Source organism: Felis catus, chromosome X (assembly GCF_018350175.1).
Source record: "Felis catus isolate Fca126 chromosome X, F.catus_Fca126_mat1.0, whole genome shotgun sequence".
Lineage (NCBI taxonomy): Eukaryota > Metazoa > Chordata > Mammalia > Carnivora > Felidae > Felis > Felis catus.
In genome coordinates, this window is record NC_058386.1 from 5,872,659 (window position 1) to 5,894,577 (window position 21,919).

The 21,919-nt window shown below is 42.9% G+C and overlaps 1 protein-coding gene across 2 annotated transcripts in view; it reads right to left on the reverse strand.

The window, feature by feature from the left end:
• ANOS1 (anosmin 1) overlaps positions 1–21,919 on the reverse strand; it is a 187,052-nt gene that overhangs the window by 145,448 nt on the left and 19,685 nt on the right. For both annotated transcript variants that reach the window (XM_023249109.2, XM_023249108.2), the window contains exon 2: positions 6,172–6,219. In XM_023249109.2, the coding sequence (XP_023104877.2) occupies positions 6,172–6,219 (48 nt within the window). The remainder of the gene's footprint in view (positions 1–6,171; positions 6,220–21,919) is intronic.

Sequence of the window (21,919 nt, forward strand, 5' to 3'; positions counted from 1 at the left end):
GCCATCCCATTGTGTTATATGGGAAAAATTAGGAAATTTACGTTACATTTGGTATAGAATATGTGTTGAGACAAATTTAATTAAACGAAGTTCTTAAAATAATGTACATTGTCAAAACTAAACGTTTTATTAGGACATTTTATTACGTTTTTATACCACCCCACTCATGTTTCATTCCAAAAAGTATTTAGGACTGCTTAGATTAAAACATTTAGATAAAAATAGGTTACAAAGATTTAGATAGAATAGAAAAATGCCTTTCGGTTTTATGCCAAAGGCATATGTTTACTGTCTTAATTAGAAGACCTTGGGGTGCCCGTGTGGCTCAGTGAGGTGAGCATCTGACTCTATTTTGGCTCAAAGCATGATCTGATGGTTCATGAAATCGGGCCCCACATCAGGCTCTGAGCTGAGAGTGCAGAGTTTGCTTGGGATTCTCTGTCTCTCTCTCTCTCTCTCTCTGTCCCTTGTGGTCACATGCATGCATGTACACTCTCTCTCTCTAAATTAGTTAATTAATTAATTAATTAATATTTTTAAAAAGTACAACCTTGGGGTGCCTATGTGGCTTAGTTGGTTGAGCATCTGACTCTTGATTTTGGCTCAGAACACGATTTCATGGTTCGTGAGATCGAGCCCCAGATCTGCACAGAGCCCCCATGCGATTCTCTCTCCCTCTCTGCCCCTCCCATGGTCACGAGTGCACTTTCTCTCTCTCAAGATAAAAAAAAAAAATTAAAAAAAAGAAACAGATGATCTTAATATTTAGTTATTACTAAAAGTGAAGTCCTGAAAGTAAGTCATTCTAAAAGGTATCATTTTGGTAGATTTGGTATATTTTAAAAGTTTGCCCCTTATCATCCTAAACTGACACTTAGTTCAGGTGTCAATTTTGCAAACAGTTTATTTTGGAGTACCCGTGTTCCTCTGAGCTACGCGTTTTCTCAGTGTGAGGAATCACCTTAATGGAAGAATTTCTAAGAAATCCATTTCTCCAGGCATTTGCGGAATGAAGCTGAAAAGGTAGAACGGGCCATCTTTAAACAGCCTCTTCTTGATTTCCCATTGGACAATGGAGATTGAAGAGAGAGAAGAAGAAAACATTATTCTTTCCCTAGAGTTGGGCCACAATGTTTCCAGGAAGTTATACATTTCATAATAGCTATAGAAGTGGTCTGGGGGAAACCAAACGCCCCAGGGGCATCAACTTCTACAATGAGCAAAAGATCTTTTGTAATTTTTGTAAGGTTCTATGATACTTAAAATGTATGGAGAACACGATGGGAAAACTACTAGCTTCTGACTCCATTAGAACCCAGTTCAAATCCCATCTCTGGTACTTGCCAGTACTTAGTAGCTGAGTGACATTATACAAAGATCATCCAAACTTCCTAAGCATCCGTGAAACAGAGATGGTCATGCCAATTACAGGGTCAAGATCAGGTTCACTGATTCAGGTCCATCTTCACAGAACAACAACAAAAAAGTAAAAACAGTGACTTCAGTAACACAGAAAATTTTCTTTCATGTGTACATAATTTAAGAAGTCTAAGACTTATAATGGGGACTCCATGGCATCAAAGACCCAGATACCCTCTGTCTTTCTTATTGGTTATTCTCACACTGGCCTCCATCGTCAAGGGTAACTCATGGACCAAGACGGCTGCCGGAGCCCCTACCATCGGTCTGCATCCTAAGCAGTAGAGGACAGAGAAGGGGAACAGCCAGGAGTGCATTTTCTAGCTAAATCAGTTTCCTATAGAGAGGCATTTCAAAAGTCCTTCACGATCATTCCAATTGCATTGAATAGGCTTTTAATAAGTTAGCAGCAAAAAAAGCTTTGGGAAATGTAGGTGCTTAATTCTAGGTGATAATGTGCTCAGGTGAAGAACTAGGTTTGGGTTAGTAGAGGAGAAAGTGGATGAGGAGGTAAAGAGCAATCCACCTGCCTACATTAGAGAGTATTTCATGAGAATTACAATTCCTGTACGTAACAAGCCCCTGACGGGGCTCCACACGTACCACATGCCTAGTAAATTCCACTCTTGTTTTCCGCCATAGAAGAATATGCTGAGAAGAGAGCTGCGTTCTTAGTGTCTTTTATAGTTGCCAAAATGCATAGAGCAGGGCTCTCAGTCTCGGCGTTTCTGACACTTAGACCAGATGACTCCGGCTGTACAGGGCTGTGCTGTGTGCTGTATGCTGTTCTTCAGCGTCCCTGACCTCCACCCACCAGATGCCTGTGGCTTCCCACCATCCGTTGTGACAACGAAAACTATCTCCAGCCATTGCCAAATGTCCCCTTTGGGAGCAAGATCGCCCTAGGCTGAGAACGACTACCTAAGCCTACAATGTCCTACAATGGACAATGAATGAGTCACTACTCTATATTATCTAGGAGTCAGATGGTGCGAAAGACCCTTGGGTTCATAGTGCTGATGTCATTATGGAGAACAGAGTACAGGGCAAAGCTGTAGATTTTCCAAATGGACAATAATCAATCTTGCAAACTTGTACATATGCAAAATGGATTACGTATTACTTTTCTCCTAAATGTAATGCAGCAAAGATGTACTTTGAGGGAGGACAAAATGTAACGTACAGGTTTCATTCATTCATACATAGTGGCTGCTTACTTTCTGGTGAAGGAGACAGACTCTGAGAGATAAAGGAATAACTCCATGGTGCCACGTTAGGGTGTAAATGAAGCATGCAAATGGCGGGGGTGACCTGGGGAGGCAAGGCTGAGATGGGAACGAGGGGTGGGGGTGAACTGGGTGTCTCTCTGAGGAAGGGGGGCTCTGTGGGGAAGAGGAGAGCAACCTCGAAGGGCTGGAGAGTAGGAGGAGATGAAGCTGGAGAGAGTGGGAGACACAGGGCCAACGTTTCGGTCTGAGCAAGATGGAGAGAGATCAGAAGGTGTGACTCAGCAGCATGACTCAGCGTATACGTGTAGAGGGTCTTTCCAGCAGCCCTGTGGGGACTACACGGAGGCAAAAGAGGAGGCTGGGAGACACAACAGGAAGTTCATGGGTTGGTCCAGGCCAGAGATGATGGCACACGGACCAGGGGCAGGGGTGGGGGCAGTGAGATCGGAGGAAGAGCCCATATTTGCAGACGGTAAGCAGAAATGGTGAGCACGTGTGGTTTCTATAAAACATTACGTAAACCTTGTCTATCATCATTACTTCTGGGTGTTACTTCTTACTCTTCAGTCCCAATATTTGTTCAAAATAGGTTTTGAAGTTGTTGCTTTCTGTTAGCACGACGCAGAAGGCAGCGTTCTAAACTTTGGAACACGTCTACCCCTTTGGTGAGTGATTCCAGGACTGTCATCAAATATGTATGTGCCTGAATTTTCCCATTTGTAAAATGGAGTTACTATCACTCACCATTTACCTCATTAACCTAAAGATTAAGAGGAGAAGTCTACATAGGCTCCACAAATCTCAAAAGAAATGCAAACTGTAATTATCTGCAAACGTGCCCAGTGGTGAAAATTTCCAAAGGAGATAGACTGTGATTAATATGTAAGATTCATTCCCAAAGATTCAGACTAAAGACAACCCTTAAACTTATGTCAGCTTTGTACTCTATTCCAAAGTTGCTGGTGGGGTTAGCTGTGACTTCTTAATGCATTCTTGCTTTCAGGCAAAAAGGAATTGATTTCTCTGCTTGTGAAATTCAGTCTCTCGTGTCAGCCTTGATCATTCGATAACAAGATATGGTTTAACAACCTGCTGTCCCGGCAGGGCGAAGGGTCTTTAATTAGGATACTTAAAAGAAAAAAGAGTTGAAATGAACTTTTCCATTCAAATTTCTTTGAAGGGTGTAAAAAGGAACTACTTTTTTTTAACGTAATAGGGAAAAAAGGGGTAGCTTAAATGACAGAATGCTGGCAATTCGTGTAATACTCAACTAATATAAAACTGGACAGAAGCAGTACTTAGGAGACTTTATCAGCATCACGGCATCATCTCTCTCTCTCCTCCTCTCTATGTTTATATACACACATACTTCCCTGCAATCGTGACATAAACAAGTTACCTAACATTCCAACTAAAGAACAATTAATATAATGGACACCAGAAAATGTCTTCTCAGAACAAATGTTTATGTTATTACATAAAAAGAGGAACAGTGCCCAAACCAGACATTTCATTTCTGCCCAAGATTTAGCAAGTCAGAGCTAAGCAAAGCTTATTTTCACCAGATTATTTCACATTCACGTAAGAATTCTGTTCTATCTTGAGTAATAGTCATATGTATCCCATGATATAATGTGTGCATGGATGTTGGAACGTTATCATTATAATAAAGTTCTTGGCTTAGGAATATTATTCTACAATCATTTACCGTGAGATATGCGTTTCAAAGACCTCTCAAAATAATCGTGTTCCTCATAAATATGCTATTTCAGTATTATGTATGGCTCAGATAAAATTTTAGTTATACAATAAAGGACTGTTTCAATTTCCGGTCTAATAGTAATGTTTATGACATAAATTTTGTCAAACACTATTATGATCCCAAAGTTGCCAATATTTTTAGCCAGTAGTAAACTTGACTCATTTATATACTACATATTACAAATACATATATATTCTTTTTTTTCTTAATTTGCGATGTTTTGGGATTGAGGTAAAATGTATGCTATGAAATGTATGAATGGCAACTTCAGACTGTGTGTGTGCAGGAAGGAATATTCAAAAATGGAGAAGACACTTTTGAATTTAAAGGATCAAACTAACCAGCAATTCTAAATGTTCGGCAACCAATTCCAACCTGCACATGGATGGTCGGGGGACAGTTTACCCCAGCCGTTCACCAACGTTCCCGCATCAGCTGAGTGTCCTACAATTTAACTCAATTCTGAAACCATGTACCTGGCGACAGTATCAGATTGTACCAGTTAAGGGCTCAGTCCCAGGAGGCTGCTCCCCAACCCCTCCTCCATGCCCCCACACCCATTTTGATGCCAACCTGGCAAGTCCCCTTGTCACCTGTGCTTCTGACTGAGCTGGTGTAGATGGGAGGGTCCAATTGATCCTCTCATTGGTTTCCATTCATTTGCTCGGGCGGCTCACCAGGACACGTGAGAATCACTTTACTTACTAGTAATTAATCAGTTTAGACGGGTTTATTATAAACAGATGTTAACTCAGGAACAGCCAGATGGAACCGAAGCCCAAAGCAACGCACAGGGAAATGACGATGATGTTCCGGGTACATCACCTGTCCCCAAATCTACATCTGTACGTGTTTACCAGCCTGCAAGCTCTCCGAACACCCTCTTTTCTTGTTTTTGCTTTTAAATGGAGGCTTCCTAACCTAAGCAAAATTGATTAAATCATTGGCAGTTGATGGTTGATTCAGCCTCCAGCCCTCTCCCCTCCCTGGCAATCACGGGCAGGGGTGCTGGAAGTTCCAACCTTCTATTCAGAGTGGGTTCCCCTAGCAATGAGCCCCCATCCTCAGACGTGTTCCAAAAGTCACCTCATTCACATAAACCCCACTGTGATGGCCAGGGGTCGTTATGATGGTAAGGGGTGGACACCCATTCACCTGTAGAGCTCTGAAGGGATTCTAGAAACGGAGGACAAGAGACCAAATATAACAAAAGACGTTACCATTGCTCTTACTGCTCAGAAAATTCCAAGGTTTTGGGAGCTGTGAGCCAAGAACCATAGAGAAAGATCAAATATATGGAAAGTATATTTTGGTCATCTGAATGACCAACTGTGCATTTCTTATGAATGACAGTACCGCAAATTCCTGCAAATCAAACTACGTACAAAATCACGTAAGGATAGGTAGGATGCAGTAAACCTTCTGGTTCCAACCAGAAGATGTTTTCTCCTTAAAATTTATTTGGATTGAAAAAGGTACAAACAGAGAAATAAGGCGACATACAGAAGAACCGCCACAGGTATCTTGATTGAACTGAATTTGCACGTGATGAAACGTCACAGATGGATATACATACATTGCACCCGTGTCGGTTCTCTGCTTCTAATGGTGTTCTACAAACATGGAAAGCGTAAGCATTTGGTGGGGAACGGATGAACAGTACACGTACCTTCTCTGCTGTCTTTGCCACTTCCTGTGACTCTACAATCATTCCAAAATTAAACGCTTTTAACAACACGGATACAGTTGTAGGGAACATACCTTAGAACACTGCTTGTGATTCTGACACCAAACCAGGGAACCGTTGTTCTGCAAAAAGAAAAAGAAATATTGGCTCATTCAATAATTTTCTAACTCATGGCTACATAGTGTGAATTTCATTTTTCAATATTGTCATTAACAAAAGACCCGTTTTTGCCCTCCTATCATTCTCTCTTCCCAAAATAGAAAGTGCGCTTCTAATGTAAGTCCAATTTTGGCCTTGACCCCATGATAGAAACAAAGACATATAAATTAATGAGGATTTCAAGCTGCCTAAAAGGAAAAGTGTCTGAGCCATGTCTCCTGCTGGCTGCCTGGGAGTCAGACCTCACTGAAAAGCCTTCTCTTGCCCTGTCACTGGATGTGTGACGGGGCACAAGGGATTTACTATCCGTGTACCTCAATTGATCCATCTATAAGACATAACCAGGGGCGCCTGGGTGGCGCAGTCGGTTAAGCATCCGACTTCAGCCAGGTCACGATCTCACGGTCCGTGAGTTCGAGCCCCGCGTCAGGCTCTGGGCTGATGGCTCAGAGCCTGGAGCTTGTTTCCGATTCTGTGTCTCCCTCTCTCTCTGCCCCTCCCCCGTTCATGCTCTGTCTCTCTCTGTCCCAAAAATAAATAAATGTTGAAAAAAAAAATTAAAAAAAAAAAAAGACATAACCATATGCCACGCGTGAGGTCACTGGCATAAGGAAATGAAATAATACCCACATGCCAGTTAGCACGGCCTGATATTCACTCGGTACAGAACAAAGATCAGGACTACGGTTTACTGTCTCTAACGTTAGCATTTCTGCTGGGAAATCTCATACTCCACATGACTGACATCTTGGTCACAACTCCTCCTTTGGCTGGGATAGGTTACGTGAGTGTGTGTTAGACTGGGGTAGCTGGTAGGGATAGTAAAACCAACCACCCCATAATTTAGATGTCGTGGCCTCCAGCTCTTGGAAGTTCACGGTTGGGTATGACATCAAGTAAGTCCATTTCCTCTGTCTGAATCTCTAAACTTTGAATTTTGACAACATCGTATTCTAGTCATAGATTAGTATTACACTGGCGCTCAGTTCAGAGAAAAGAAAATCAATATATCTTCTTAAAAATCCTTTTATAACAAGCTCATGGAGATAAAACATACACAGAAAGCACACTGTTTTAAAGTATAGAAACCAGCGGTCTGTAGTAAAAAGTATGCTCTAAATACTAAAAGGTATATTCAGAAGGCTGTGCAACCATCACCACTATCTATTTTTGGAACATTTTCACCAGCCCAGAAAGAAACATGTATCCCTTAGCACTCACTCCGCCATCTCCCTCCCTCCAGCCCCTGGCAACCACTCACCTACTTTCCTTTTCTACAGACTGATTCTGGAAACCTCATGGAAAAGGGATTATACAACATGTGGCCTTTTGTGTCTGGATTCTTTCACTGGGCATCATGTTTTACATTTTGCTAAACGGTATGGTATTTTTGCTCTGTCTGCATTGCCACAAAAACCATACGTCATTCCTTTTTATTGTCCAATCCCATTGTACGGATATACCACATTTTTCTCTTCTGCTCCCAATAATCTGTCTCAATATATCTTATGTCCAATAGTATATGTTCATAATCTAGGATTCCTACTGAGTCAATCTCATCTGTATAGGATCAGAAAGTTTCCTCCACTAGGCTCGGATCATCGTGCTAAACAGCCTCAGCCCCACGTTAAAGCTTTAGCTATTATATCTATCATATGGCCCTAACTCTCCTCGGCAGCCTTACATCCCCAGATCCCAGAATGTACCTCCAGTTTCAGCTAAACTAAGATCAACCTACCCGTCCCCCTACTGACCTGGCCCAGCTTCCACCCCGGTCCCTTCTAAGTCTTTCTTTTCCTGGATAGATGGGGAGGACCTCTGGAGAACCTAAGGGTGTCTTCACTGCTTCTGCATTTGCTGGGCTGCTCTGGAGAGAAGTATGTACCCCATCCTCTCTTGTCTTAGGATATAGGTCTTTTATTTAAGTCAGCTCCCAAACTAGACTGTGGTCCCAGAGACAGGGCTTCCTTTTCCCTCTTTGCTTCAATGCTTCACACCAGCAAATGGACCAGCTCCTGATTCTCACAGAGACGGCTTCCATCAAAGGTCACGTGAGAGGCACTGGGGCTGCAAAGTCAGCATGGCAACTGCTGCCTGGCTGATACAGTAACACCAATGGGGTAATATGCCTTTGACAAGATTATTATCAATAAATAATACTATCGTACTAATGACCACATCTACACAGCAGGCACTTGCTTTGGTGTTTGCCATATTCAGCCTCCCTAGGCATCCCATGTAATGACATAAACTTCATTTACCCATTTTTAAAGTCAAGAAACTGGGAAGCCAAGTAAAATATCCACATTCATGAAGCAAATGGTTAAACACAGTTGTCACACCACAATGGGTAAAGGTTCAGCTAAACAAAGGGCGACTTTTATGGAGCGTTTTGAAGGAAATCTCCAGACTCAGAACCTTGGAAGGACGGGAATGAATTGGTTGGGATGGTCCTGAGTATCGTACATTCCAGAAGCAACAGATCAGATTGAGGGGTTGAAGCAGAGAATAGGAGGGGTGGTTGGGTAAATAGATAGAACGCAGATTACAGTGGATTTGGACTTATTGCTGGAAATAAAATGTGTTATGTAGTACATGTCAGAGGGTTAAAAAAAAAAAAAAAAGGAGAGGATTGGACAAGTCGTGTACCTACAACACCTTGACTAAGTTTCCTTTTGTTTCCTTTGACTATAGATAAAATGGCCAGACCTCAACAACAAAACGCCAAAACTCCAGCAAAGACTGCCTTCGGCTGCCCAGCAAATGCATCCTCTAGTGCCTGGCACCATGCGGAAACCCAGTGCTCCCCATGGTATTGGCTCATACACCTGTCAAAATTACAGAGAAACTAATAGTCACAGAGCCTATCTGCTAAGCTGTTTACATTCGGGGGGAATTAACATCAATGCATTTCCTCAACCAAGGCATTTTCATTTTAAGCAAAATTTCCCACTAATCACAAAATGAAAAACTATCATTATATACAGAAATATTTGGGGCAATAGCAAGCAAGCATGAAAGATCATTTTGGTCGTAATAGGTTTTTTTGTCACTGAAGACAGTATGTCCTAGAATGCTTAAGAAGATTAAAATCATAATCCACATAAAGTATTGAGCAAAATGTTTGGCACGGAGTTAGAGGTCAGAAAAAAAGTCCATTATGATTGACGTTACTTTGTTTGCGACGATTATTGTTTTCAGGAGTCGGGGAGTAATCCTGTACTTAAAATCTCCCAGTTCCTCTGTATAACCCAATGCAATCTTATTAGTGAGGCTCAGAAGAGGCAGCCCGCCATGTTTTTCTCCTTGGATGGTAACAATCCTGCCATGTTTGCCAATATGATGACTGGACAATGGTATTCTTTTTGGTTTAATTTCCTTCAGCCATTTGCATTTCCTTTAGAGTGAACAGTCTGTGCATTTTACCATTTCTTTTCTGAATGCTTAACCATAGCCATTGTAGCAGCTACGAGGGCCAATTAGATTGAATAATCATTTGTCTATAATAGGTGTTGTAGAAATTTTCCAGTGATCGTTGGCCTTTTGACTTTATGCATAAGGTTTGCTCCATGAAAAAATTGTCTATACACACACACAAACATGCACACACATAGATATGTGTCTCTACATTTCCTTTTGGTGTTTTAAGTTTCCTGTTTTTCTTAAAACAACTCCCCCCCCCCCCCCCCCCCCCCGCCCATGTAAAGGTTTTGCAGCTGTTCTGTGCTTTTGCCTTTATCAATCAGCCTTTGGCATTCTATTTATCTCTACAAAGAACATCTAAAAACCCTGCCTAATAGCATCAAGGATGTGGGTAAACCCCTGACTTAACTCCAGCTACTGTGTTTCAGCCAGGTGCACACACACTACCATCCACCTACATTGCTTACCTGTGATGCTCTTTGAGCAGGAGAGTAATGGAAAAATACAAGAATCCAGTAGTTTTCAACAACCCGCCCCAGGGGAAGTTCTTAGTCAGATTACAATAGCCTTCCCCAGTTAAGCCACTTGACAACAAAAATAAAATACAGTATTGGCAATCGAGTCTTGTTCTGGGTTAAAGCCAGCAAAGATAAAGAGTCAAAGTACATCAGACAAGAAAGGCGTTTGCCTGTTGAATCATTATTGTAACCTCCAGGTAGGATCAGACAGCGGGACTTTGGTAATTATATAAAGATTACATCCTGTATTTTATTGGTTTAACTAGATCAAACATGAATGCTAGTCAATCCAACTTTCAAAGAGTTTATATAAGTTCACTCAACTGCACCCAGACATTATTTCAATGACATTTTCAAAGTCTCTTCTAGCCTTTTGATTTTTTTTCTCCTTAAAGAAAAATAATTCTTCAAAAGCTTCAGGTAAAGAAAACACTTCGTTCCCTCAAAGACAACCCACAAGGATAAAGATAAATGAAAACTAGCTATCGAGATACAACCATTTGAAAAAAGAAAAGAGAATGAGAACAGATCCCACATATTTTCCTTAACATAACCAGGTGTAGGTGTGGAACAAGGACTAATCAATTTTCCATTTCAGAAACATAGCACTAAGCCATTGTCCAACGGCAGTAAGGAACATTTGAAATTGAAACTATCCCAGAAAACCCACTATGGCCCAAACATTTACCATTCAACCCTACAAACTGTGACTTTCAGTTAACAATTTTGTTCTCATATTAAACACAAGTTTTTGGGGGCGCCTGGGTGGCTCCGTCAGTTAAGGATCTTCTGCTCAGGTCAGGATCTCAGGGTTCATGGGTTCAAGCCCTACGTGGGGCTCTGTGCTGACAGTAGCCAGCCTGATGTGGAGCTTGAACCCACAAACCCTGAGACCCTGACCTGAGCCAAAGTCTGTCACTTAACCGAATGAGCCCGAGAGAGAGAAAGAGAGAGAGAGAGAGAGAGAGAATCTGAAGCAAGCTCCATTGTCAGCTCCATGCAGGGCCTGACCGGGCTCAATCTCACAACTGTGAGATTATGATCTGAGCCAAAGTCAGAAGTCAGATGCTTAATTGACTGAGCCACCCAGGCACCCCTCATTGTTAAGTTTTTTAAAATGAAAACATTGAGGGGAGCCTGAATGACTTAGTCAGAAGAGCCTGTGACTCTTAATCTCAGGGTTGTGAGTTCAAGCCCCACACTGGGTGTAGAGATTACTTAAATAAATAGAATTTTTTTAAAAAATAAAAAATAAAATGAAGGCATGGATTAAAATTTAGGAATTCACTTTAATCCAGAATAATTTCCTATTAATTTGAACCATGGAATAATATACTTAATTTCATGTTATCATAAGGATGTGCTTTTCTACTGTTAATATACTTGGAACTTTCTCACACATTCCACAGCAGCTAAAAGATAACGTAACAGAAGGACATTGGATGAGGCATTTATGTGGCTTGAACTATTTTTTTTATTGTTATTGTTATTTTGAGAGAGAGCACAAGCACAGGAGGGGCAGAGAGAAGGAGAGACAGAACCCCAAGCAGGCTCCACACCATCAGGGCAGAGCCTGATGTGGGGCTCAAACTCACGAACTGTGAGGTCATGACCTGAGCCAAGATTGAGAGTCAGACCCTTAACCAAATGAGCCACTCAGGTGAGGGATGTTCATCATAGGACAGGCTATTCATATGTGGGAGCACAAAGTCAACAGATCTCTGTAATTCCTACTCAGTTTTGCTGTGAACCTAAAACTACTCTAAAAAATAAAATCTACTGGGTGCCTGTTAAGCATGTGACTTCAGCTTGGGTCATTATCTCACGGTTCATGAGTTCAAACCCCACATAGGGCTCCATGCTCAGAGTGTGGAGCTTGGTTGGGATTCTTTCTCTCTCTCTCTCTCTCTCTCTCTCTCTCTCTCTCTCTCTCTCCTCTCCCTCCATCTCCCCTTCCCCCCTGCTTGTGCTCTTGTCACTCTCAAAATAAATAAACTTTAAAAAAGTCTACTTCAAAGGATAGGAAAAAAAAAGAGAGCTTTGTGTTTATACTTGTTCGTAAGTAGAATCTCTTTCTAATGTTATGGATCACTCTCAGTAAATCGATGGCCTTTCATCCCCTACTCCCTCTCAAAAAATTCCCTCTGGATTCTACAAATATCTCAAATTGAGCTGAATTCTGTAGAGCAACGTTTGTCCACACACAACGTACCTCTCTCCAAATGCCCAGCACTGGAATGCATGCCTGGCCACACTGTCTGGGTGTCACCTCTTCATACCCTGCAGCTTGTTTGGGAATGAGAACCTTCCATCAGGAACCGGTGCCTCTGCCAAGCCAGACCCCCGTGTGTCCTTCGGGTCACTGCAAATGCCACTTCTTTGAGGAAGCCTTCCCTGACCACCTATACCCTGACTATCACAGACCCCCTGTTACACACACTCGTGCAAGCTCCCTGCACTTGTCCTCCAAAACACTCTATCGTGGTGGACACACAGAAATCTACTTGGGTTGCTTCTAGTTACTGACCATCTGCCTGAGAACACATTAGAGACACGGTCTGTCTATATCTCTTCCTTACAGTTGGCTCCCTCACAACCTCAACAAATATTACTGATGAAATAAGTAAACGAATGGATAAGGAGTCGTACAAAAAATTTACACTTTAATCATTAGGTCATGAGGAGGTAAAAAGGATGAAATGAGTAGACTGAACACATTTTTCACCTTCTTGGACAGGTGCTTTTAGGAAGTGGGTTCACTATTCTGTTTCCACTCATCATGGCAATATTAAAAATGGAACCAGAGCTTGCATGCAGTATAAAATATAAATTATTTAAGACATAACCGTGCTAATTATCTTGCTACAGACGCATGTAATTAAAGTTATCTAAAGAAAATTTATAGAACAGCCAAGTGCCAGACTATGCCATATGGGAAAACATTACATTTTATTAACATTTTACTATGAATTTTGACAAGGAATATTCCAAAGGATTCTACATGTAGGAGACTATCAGATCAAGACAGAATTTTTACTCCTTAGTGTCCCTATGAGAATGGTAGGACCCACCAGGGGATCAGAGGACTGGTTTTTCTTAGGACGTTTCAAGCATCAGTCTACCCAGTTTAATCTCTGGAAGGATATGCTAGTTACTGATGCATTCTTGCCACAGTTAAGATTTCAGAGATGTATTGTCTAAAGCCATATTTCTATTTTCCAGAGACACCTCCACTAAGATGAGCCATTTCCATGGAATCACATAAAACCTTGGAAGATTTCAAGGCAGAATAAATGACTTAGGCTGAAATAAATCCAGCCATAAGGAGGTTTAGAGGGAGCATTAAAGGTAATAACTAAAATTTAGTAAATGACTCGTTTTACAAAGCAAGGGAAGCATGACAGTAGAGTACCTGCTATAAATTGAACACCGAAAGCATTGTTGATGGGAGACCTGAGCAATAAAGAACGGTCCCTATAAATGTCAGTCTCCTTCCCTCCTTCTCATTCATCACTCTGAAATGTTTACTTCACGTGCCAATTGTGCGTGAGTTCCTCCGATTCCAGGAACCTCTCGCCAATCGCCGTTTCGGCTCTTCTAGAAGGTAAACACACGCCTGTGGACTAAAGTGGTGAGTCCCGCCAGGCAGACCTGTCACGTTTACTGTGTAGGAACAACCGCCCGCCTTCCCCAAGGTGGGCACCGTGGTCAGCCACACCTGCATCTTCTTCCTTCTTCTTCTTCCTTCTTCCTTCTTCCTTCTTCTTCTTCTTCCTCTTCCTCTTCCTCTTCCTCTTCCTCTTCCTCTTCTTCAAAGCTTTCCTGACTTTAATCATTTGTGTGTGTGATGTTGAGAAAGACAAGACTGGGAAGAGGAGAAGAGAAGGAGCAGTAAGGGAGAAGGAAGGGGACAGAGCAGGGAAGGAGGACAGAAAGAATCCAAAGAGGCCGGAGCAAATGGCATATTGAGTCTCTGGGCATAAACCTGAGATATAAAGACTTATTTCTATATAAAATAATGTAAATATACAAGCAGAAATTATTTTTGGCATCAAAAGGCACAGGGATATCTGCACGAAGATCACTGCACGAAAAGACACTGGCGTGGGGACCTCCACCGGCTCAGTGGGCTGCATATCAGTGGTCCCTTCAGCAGGTGTCTGAGTGGGGACGTGGCAGCATCTGAACTTTTGATGCCAGGTTCAGTTCTATAGGTTCAGCTCAGCCTCTATGGCAACCACCAGTACTGTCCAGTCTGGGACACGGGGTCCCCACTAACATGGGGCCCCAGATACACCTGCTATATTCCACGGGAATTCGAGACAAAGCACAGAAAGAAAGATTGGCAGAAATGAAAAGGGCAATGAGTTCTAGAAGCAAGATTAACGCCCAGGATCCAGCTTGTTGGATGTAGAATATGTCCCTTCAACAGCCTGAGGCAAAGCTGTGGGACACTGTGCTTCTTTGAAATGCACCGCCAGACTGTCCCCAAAGTCAGGGTGCACTTTCCCCAACTGTAGTTTGGTGTGATGCCGTGAATGTTGGCCTGGTAGCAGCCGTGACATGGCGGTCAACATTCCATGAATGTGACCTTGGTCCCAGCTGCGCTCACTGTCACCAATGACACTGAGTTCTGTACGTTGTTGGTTCTACACATGTTGGGTTTGACTCCCGTTTAAAATGAGATGAATGTAATTAGGCAATGATTTGGCATTGAAAGGCAAAATTGTGGTGTACACAGAATGAAGGAGTGCAGGTAAGACTCACTGCCACGAGACTGCACTGTCCTATTTTCTTGCCACTAGTAACGAATACGTTACAGGATTGAAGCAATGGGACACAGAACGAGGTATGCCACATGATTACCGATAGATGAACAAAAAAGTGCCAATGGACACAGAAGAAATTACCAAACCTCCCGGACCAGATAGAACGTATGACAAAGCAACAAGGTATTAGTGTGACCCAGTGATGCGTCTTTTAACAAAGACCATCTCCGAGCCTGTGTCATGATTTTAGTGTCATTGGGGTTGCATAAAAATAGATGTTCCATCCATGACTTCTTAGATTCACTGAACTCTCATACAAATTTATGTTGGCCCTCTACCAATTCCTTGTCTTTGCCACACTGACACATCTTTGAGAGTTACTCTCGGGCAGGCTACCCCTGCCTTCCCCAGTCTGCTTTCAGGAAACGATTCGTGAAGGACTTCTGAAACCGATCTGTATGTTACAGACTACTAGTAGCCTGTGATTCTAAGCAGTGAGGTGTTATCAGTGGCCGGATGGAGGTCCACTGAGGACACTCAGTGTGAGTTTCGATGGCCTCCCGTATGGAAAGTACATCTAGACAGGACTACCCAGGAAATTAAAAGGGGAAGGACCAGTAATAACAATGCTTCCAAAATTGCTGGTGCAAAGAATCACCCACGGAATCTGTTAGACATTGCGGTTCTCCGGGACTGACTCAGTAGATCTCGATCTGACCCTGGAATCTGTAGACCGACAGACGCCCTGTTTCTTACAATGGGACACACGTGGTCAACGCTCGGCCAACAGATTGTCCGAACTTTGAGGGATTATGGAACGAAGGCCCAGTGATGAAAGACACAGAGCAGTTGTAGAAACCAAAGAAAAGCAGGAAAATGGTTAAGTGTTTATGCTCAGGGAGGAAAAGTGTAGTTTAAAAAGTATAAGGTAGAAAAGTGTAGTTTAAAAGAGTACTGATGATTATTACCTAAACCCCTCCTTTCCCCTCCCATAAACTCTACTTGCTGGGAGAGGTTACTTAACCCAAGGCCACACTGCTTCCGGGAGAGTCCCACATGGAGTGACTGGCTGATGCTGGGCCACAAAGGACCAACCCCCTTGTCCCATTCACAGTAACATCCGAGGCATTTCCAGCTCCAGATGATGCTATGGTATCCACTTGAGGCTGTGGTCACAGATGGCATGACAGCCCAACTCCTGCCCCGTGCTGGGTCCTTCACTGCCCTGAGGCGGTGATCCTGGGAACGCCACCCAGTACGGTCGTGAGCTCACATCTCAAGAGCTTAGCATATGCTTCATGACTAACACAACCTGTGAAAACCAATCACCTTCCCATATATGTGCAGGGGGAGAGAATGAGTTTTCTCCACTTGAGAGGCTTTTGGAAAAAGCCAAGTAGATATGAGGCATAATTTTTGAAAAAGGTGAGGGTGTTGAAGAAGTTAACCACGTAGTGGCAGGACACAAGAGCCACAGGAAAGCGAGCCCTTCCCGTGCAGAAGAGGAAGGTGGATCGACAGGAAACAGCAGGTGAGCTGCAGAGCATTCTAGCCCAAGAACAGATCTCATTAAGTCCCCACAAACTCCTTCTCAGGGGGCCAGCCTCTCTGAGGATGCATGACAACATGACTTCATATTGACACATTCTTTCCTGAAAGGAACAGAATTGTGTCCTCTTGAAAGTATTCAGAAGAAGAGAGCCAAAGCATAGAGACTCTTAAAAACTGAGGGTTGATGGGGGATGGGAGGGAGGGGAGAATGGGTGATGGGTATTGAGGAGGGCACCTTTCGGGATGAGCACTGGGTGTTGTCTGGAAACCAATTTGACAATAAACTTCATATATTGAAAAAAAAAACTTCAAAATTGGGAATTTAAAAAAAAAGAAAGGGTTGAAGTTATAATAATAAAAAGATGAGATAAATAAAAAAAAGTATTCAGAAGAAGAACATGGTATTGTTTCAATATGTTTCAAGTCGTCATTGGTGGCTATTTTTTATTTGTGCATTTAAAAGCAACTTTGTCGTGAGGCTGTGGATGAAACAATTGAAAGGCAGGACAGAAATCTTTTTTTAAAAAAACATGTCAGCACCATTCCAAAGTTCCTGCGAGGAATTAAAATCATTATCAAAGCAGGAAAAAATGCATGAGCAATGTGGAAAAACATAACTTTACACAACTCTTAATTACATCTTTTACTAGAATTCTCTGGAAAGACTATGATGGTACGCAAATTTACAGCACGCTGAAGTCGACTTTAACATTTACTCACTAGCGATGCGTAAAAGACTTCTTTGGCATTTTCTGTTCCTTAATTGTTATTGTTGCTGCGTTTTTATGGTAGGATGTTTAAAAAACTTTTTTTAATGTTGATTTTTGAGACAGCGAGAGAAACGCAGAGTACATGAGCAGGGGAGGGGCAGGGGGAGAGGGAGACACAGGATCCGAAGCAGGTTCCGGGCTCTGAGCTGTCAGCGCAGAGCCTGACGCGGGGCTTGAACCCATGAACTGTGAGATCATGACCTGAGCCCAAGTCAGACGCTCAACCGACTGAGCCACCCAGGCGCCCTTACTGTAGGATGTTTTAAACATGGACGAAACAGGGGCACCTGGGTGGCTCAGTCGGTTAAGCGGCCAACTTCAGCTCAGGTCACAATCTCGCGGTCCGTGAGTTCGAGCCCCGCATCAGGCTCTGGGCTGATGGCTCAGAGCCTGGAGCCTGCTTCCGATTCTGTGTCTCCCTCTCTCTCTGCCCCTCCCCCGTTCATGCTCTGTCTCTGTCTCAAAAATAAATAAACGTTAAAAAAAAAATTTTTAAACATGGACGAAACAGAAAATTGATCAAGAGAAATTTTAGCAAAAAGCAAAGGCATGTAGGCGGCCATTAAAACAATGATGTCATAAGCTCTCTTACTTACATGAGGATTCAACCGTGTCCTACCCGGAAAGACTGCTGTACGACTGCTCCTCTCACTGATACCAACTGAAAAAAGCACTTTACGGTGATCTCAAAATGTTTTGAGAGCTGTTAGAATTCTGACTTCTCCGCAGGTAATCAGCTGAGACCTTCTCTTAGATCTTCATAAAGTCACCTTCTGTGCAGAGCATTTGCATCAGTGGGCATTTCTGCCACTTCCTGTCTGTGAAAGTATAAGAGCTATACAGGGGCACCTGCGTGGCTCAGTCGGTTGAGCGTCTGACTTCGGCTCAGGCCATGATCTCACAGTTCATGGGTTTGAGCCCCGTGTCGGGCTCTGTGCTGACAGCTCAGAGCCTGGAGCCGGCTTCAGATCCTGTGTCTCCCTCTCTCTCTGCCCCTCCTCCGCTCGCACTCCGTCTCTCCCTCTCTCTCAAAAAGAAACAAATGTTAAAAAGAAAAAAAAAAAAAAAAGAATAAAATCTATCCAAATATGGCCAAGCCTGTTCTGTAAACACAACCAAGACCAGAAAAGGGACTCGAAATGTGTTTCTAAATACGCTCTCAAAATGTTTGTAAACTGTAGAATTCTGACTCAGATGATACCATATAATTACAAATCAGTGAAGCCCTCTGAGGGTCATTTAATCCATGTTCCTGCTGGAAACAAAACAAATCTAACTCGTGAATGACGTGTAATTGTCTTGTAATACAAGGAACTTTCCAGGGGAAAGAGTTTCCGCATCTCAGTAACACGTCACCCTGTTCTGAGTTTTCCATCCCTGAATCCCCACTGAAACCTTGCGAACCAAAAGAGCAAAGGGGTGAGGAATTATTAAGGTTCAGACCTTCTGCCTGCTGATTCTCTAGTTAACGAAATACTCTGATCACTGTCTCCAAAACATAAGCCTAAGAAAAAGGTCAAAGCTTAGAGGAGAAGACACAGCCCAGAGTCCATTCTGTTTGAGTATGAAGATCACATAGAGATTATTCCATTCCAGAATACTCAGGGTGGGACCAGAATGATGATGCAAACCACTCACATCTTGGAAGTGAACATGACATGGGGAACTTTCCGAAAAATGGTCACCAGGGTCTGAGGAGAAAGGGAAAAGTGCAGAATGGGCTGGGAGGGAGGATCTAAGCATCCCATGATAGCGCTAAACCTCCAATGCACCCCCCCACCGAGGACTCTTCTAGACATGCCAGGTTACTCATTGTTGTGGATCTGAGTAACATGCAAAAGCCATCAGAAATACTGGCAACACAAGATTCTGAGAAACATTCTACATCACCGCAAGAATCGCCAGGGTTGAGAGATTCAAGCCCAATGTTCTCCCCTTGTAAATGAAGATACTAGAACCCAGGAAGTCTAAAAAATATGCAACAGATTGCTCCTTTGAACAACAAAAAAATATTCTAATAATTAAAAGTATGTCCAACTTGGGAGTCAAAAGAACCTATTTCACATTCCAGGTCACTTACCCATCATAAATTGCAAGCTTTCAAAAAAAATTTAATGTCTTCTTTTCCAAAATGACAAGAAAGGTGGTTTTATAAGATGGTCACAGACATGTTTATGAAGGACCACCTGTGATCGTCTAAAGTCAAAGTGACGTCCAGCTGTGACTAGTGACGTCTAGTCTAGTTGGCAAGATGTAGTCAATCAATATGAATGATTTGCACATAAGAGGTGACTGCTAATAATTTACAAGGTCCTGGGTAGCTCATGTAATTAACCATGGAGAAGCCGAATTCTAAGAGCCCTTAATAAGTTTGGATATAACAATAAAGAAAATGGTTTTCAATTGTTTATGAGTAAGATCAATCTTATGAATTTCTACGTGTTGTTTCAAGCCTTTCCAAAAGCACAATATCCACAGAAAGCATAAAATCCGCTCTTCAACACAGTTCTACACTAAATTATATTCATAACCCATAACCCCCTTTTGGAGAACATGAAAATCCAACAACGTAAATACTGTTTCTTTTGGGGGTGGCTGGGTGGCTCAGTCGGTTAAGCGTCCAACTTTGGCTCAGGTCATGATCTCAAGGTTCGTGGGTTCAAGCTCCACAGCAGGCTCTGTGCTGACAGGTCAGAGCCTGAAGCCTGCTTCAGATTCTGTGTGTCTCTCTCTCAAAGATAAATAAACATTTTTAAATAGTTAGAAAAAACATATTTAAAAAAAATACTGCTTCTTTTGCGTTCCAGGACCCAATTCCAATGTGTGTTTTTGGCGGGGGACGGGGGGGGGGGGGAATTCCCTGCATACCACTGAGCAATTCTCAGACACCAGTAGGGTGTCAGAGAATTTTTTTTCAGTTTAATTATTTTTGAGAGAGAACGAAAGTGAGACAGAGTGCAGGCAGGGGAGGGGCAGAAAGCCAGAGGGACAGAGGATCCAAAGCAGGGTCCGTGCTGACAGCAGAGAGCCTGACAGGGGGGCTCAAACTCAAAACCACGAGATCATGACCTAAGCCAAAGCTGGACACCAAACCGACTGAGCCACCCAGGCGCCCCGGGTGTCAGAGAATTTAAATCACTTCTGAGCCTGTAAAGAGAGCTAACAGCAGATCCCACAGGTAAAGGGCTCACGCCTACAGGACTGCCCCCTCCCTTTCCGATGCCAACAGAAAGTGTAGGCTGTTACCTGCTTCTGACCACCATGCTGAAGACTGAAGCTTCCAACAACCCCCTTCTTGGGTTTGGTTAATTTTCTAGAGCAGCTCACAAGAACACACAGAAACATTCTACCACATGATCATTTTTTAATAACAGTTATACCTCAGGAACAGGCAGACAGAAGAGATACTTAGGGCAAGGTTTGGGGAAAGAGAATGGAGCCTTCACAACCTCTCTAGGCTCCTCACCCCTGTGTCTTCACCAACCTAGAAGCTCTCTAACCTCTTTTGGGTTTTTCTGGAGGCTTCATTACAGAGGCACAACTGATTAAATCACTGGCCATTGGCAACCAGTTCATCCCCCAGCCCCTCTCCCCTTCCCAGATGTAGGGGTGAGGTTGAAAGTTCATAGGCTGGGGTCACTCAGAAGTAGCCCCCAGCCTTAGGTTTTCCAAAAGGCGGTACATTAGCACAGCAAAGGTCACCTCCATCACTCTTGTCACAGGGCATCTCGAGGGGTTTGAGCCAGGAACCAGTAGATGAAGACCAAATACAAGAGATATGTATTTTGGTCACCTGAATTACCAAATATGTTTCTTATGAATCACAATCTCACACTGTTCTTGATATCATTTAAAATTCAAAATGAAATACAGGGACTGCACATTTCTTAGGCTGCTATAAGAAAGCACCACAAAGTAAGTTGTTCAGACAGCAGGAATTCATCGTCACCATTCCGCAGGCTAGAGGTCTTAGATCAAGGTGTCCGTGGGGCCATGCTCTCACTGAGGGCTCTAGGGAAGGATTCGTTCCACGCCTTTCTCTTAACTTCCCCTATTTCCTTGGCTTAAGGCAGCCAGTCTAGTCTTCACATGGCCTTCTACCCTCACATCTGAGTGCGTCTGTGTCCAAATTCCCCCTTTGTAAAAGGACCCGGTCCTACTGCACTGAGGGTTCACCCCGCTCACACACAATTAAACCCGTAACAGTGAGTAAAATAAATTCAAGCCACGGGGCAAATTCCATGTTGTCTGAACCACTCCCCAACCTGCACCCCAGCTGACAAGCCCTGCCTTAATATTTTCACTCACGTGTCCCATTGGCTTGAAACATCACTGTTACTGTTTATTCCTGAACTTTGGGCTCCTTGCCACCTCCTGGCATATGTCAGAGCACAGTGTCTCACTCAGGCCCATCTGCCCCTCCATCTCGCTGATAAGTTGTCCCCTGTCTTTACATAAAGCACTTAATTCTTAGGGCATATGTTTGCATCATAAGGAAGCATTTGCTAACCATCATGTAGACTGTTTATGATCAAGGAGTCCTGCTTTTGGTGAAAACGGACCCCTTAAGTAAATGTGGAACCATAACCTATGCTTTACTATACTCATTCGTCAAGGGAGAAGGTTGGAATA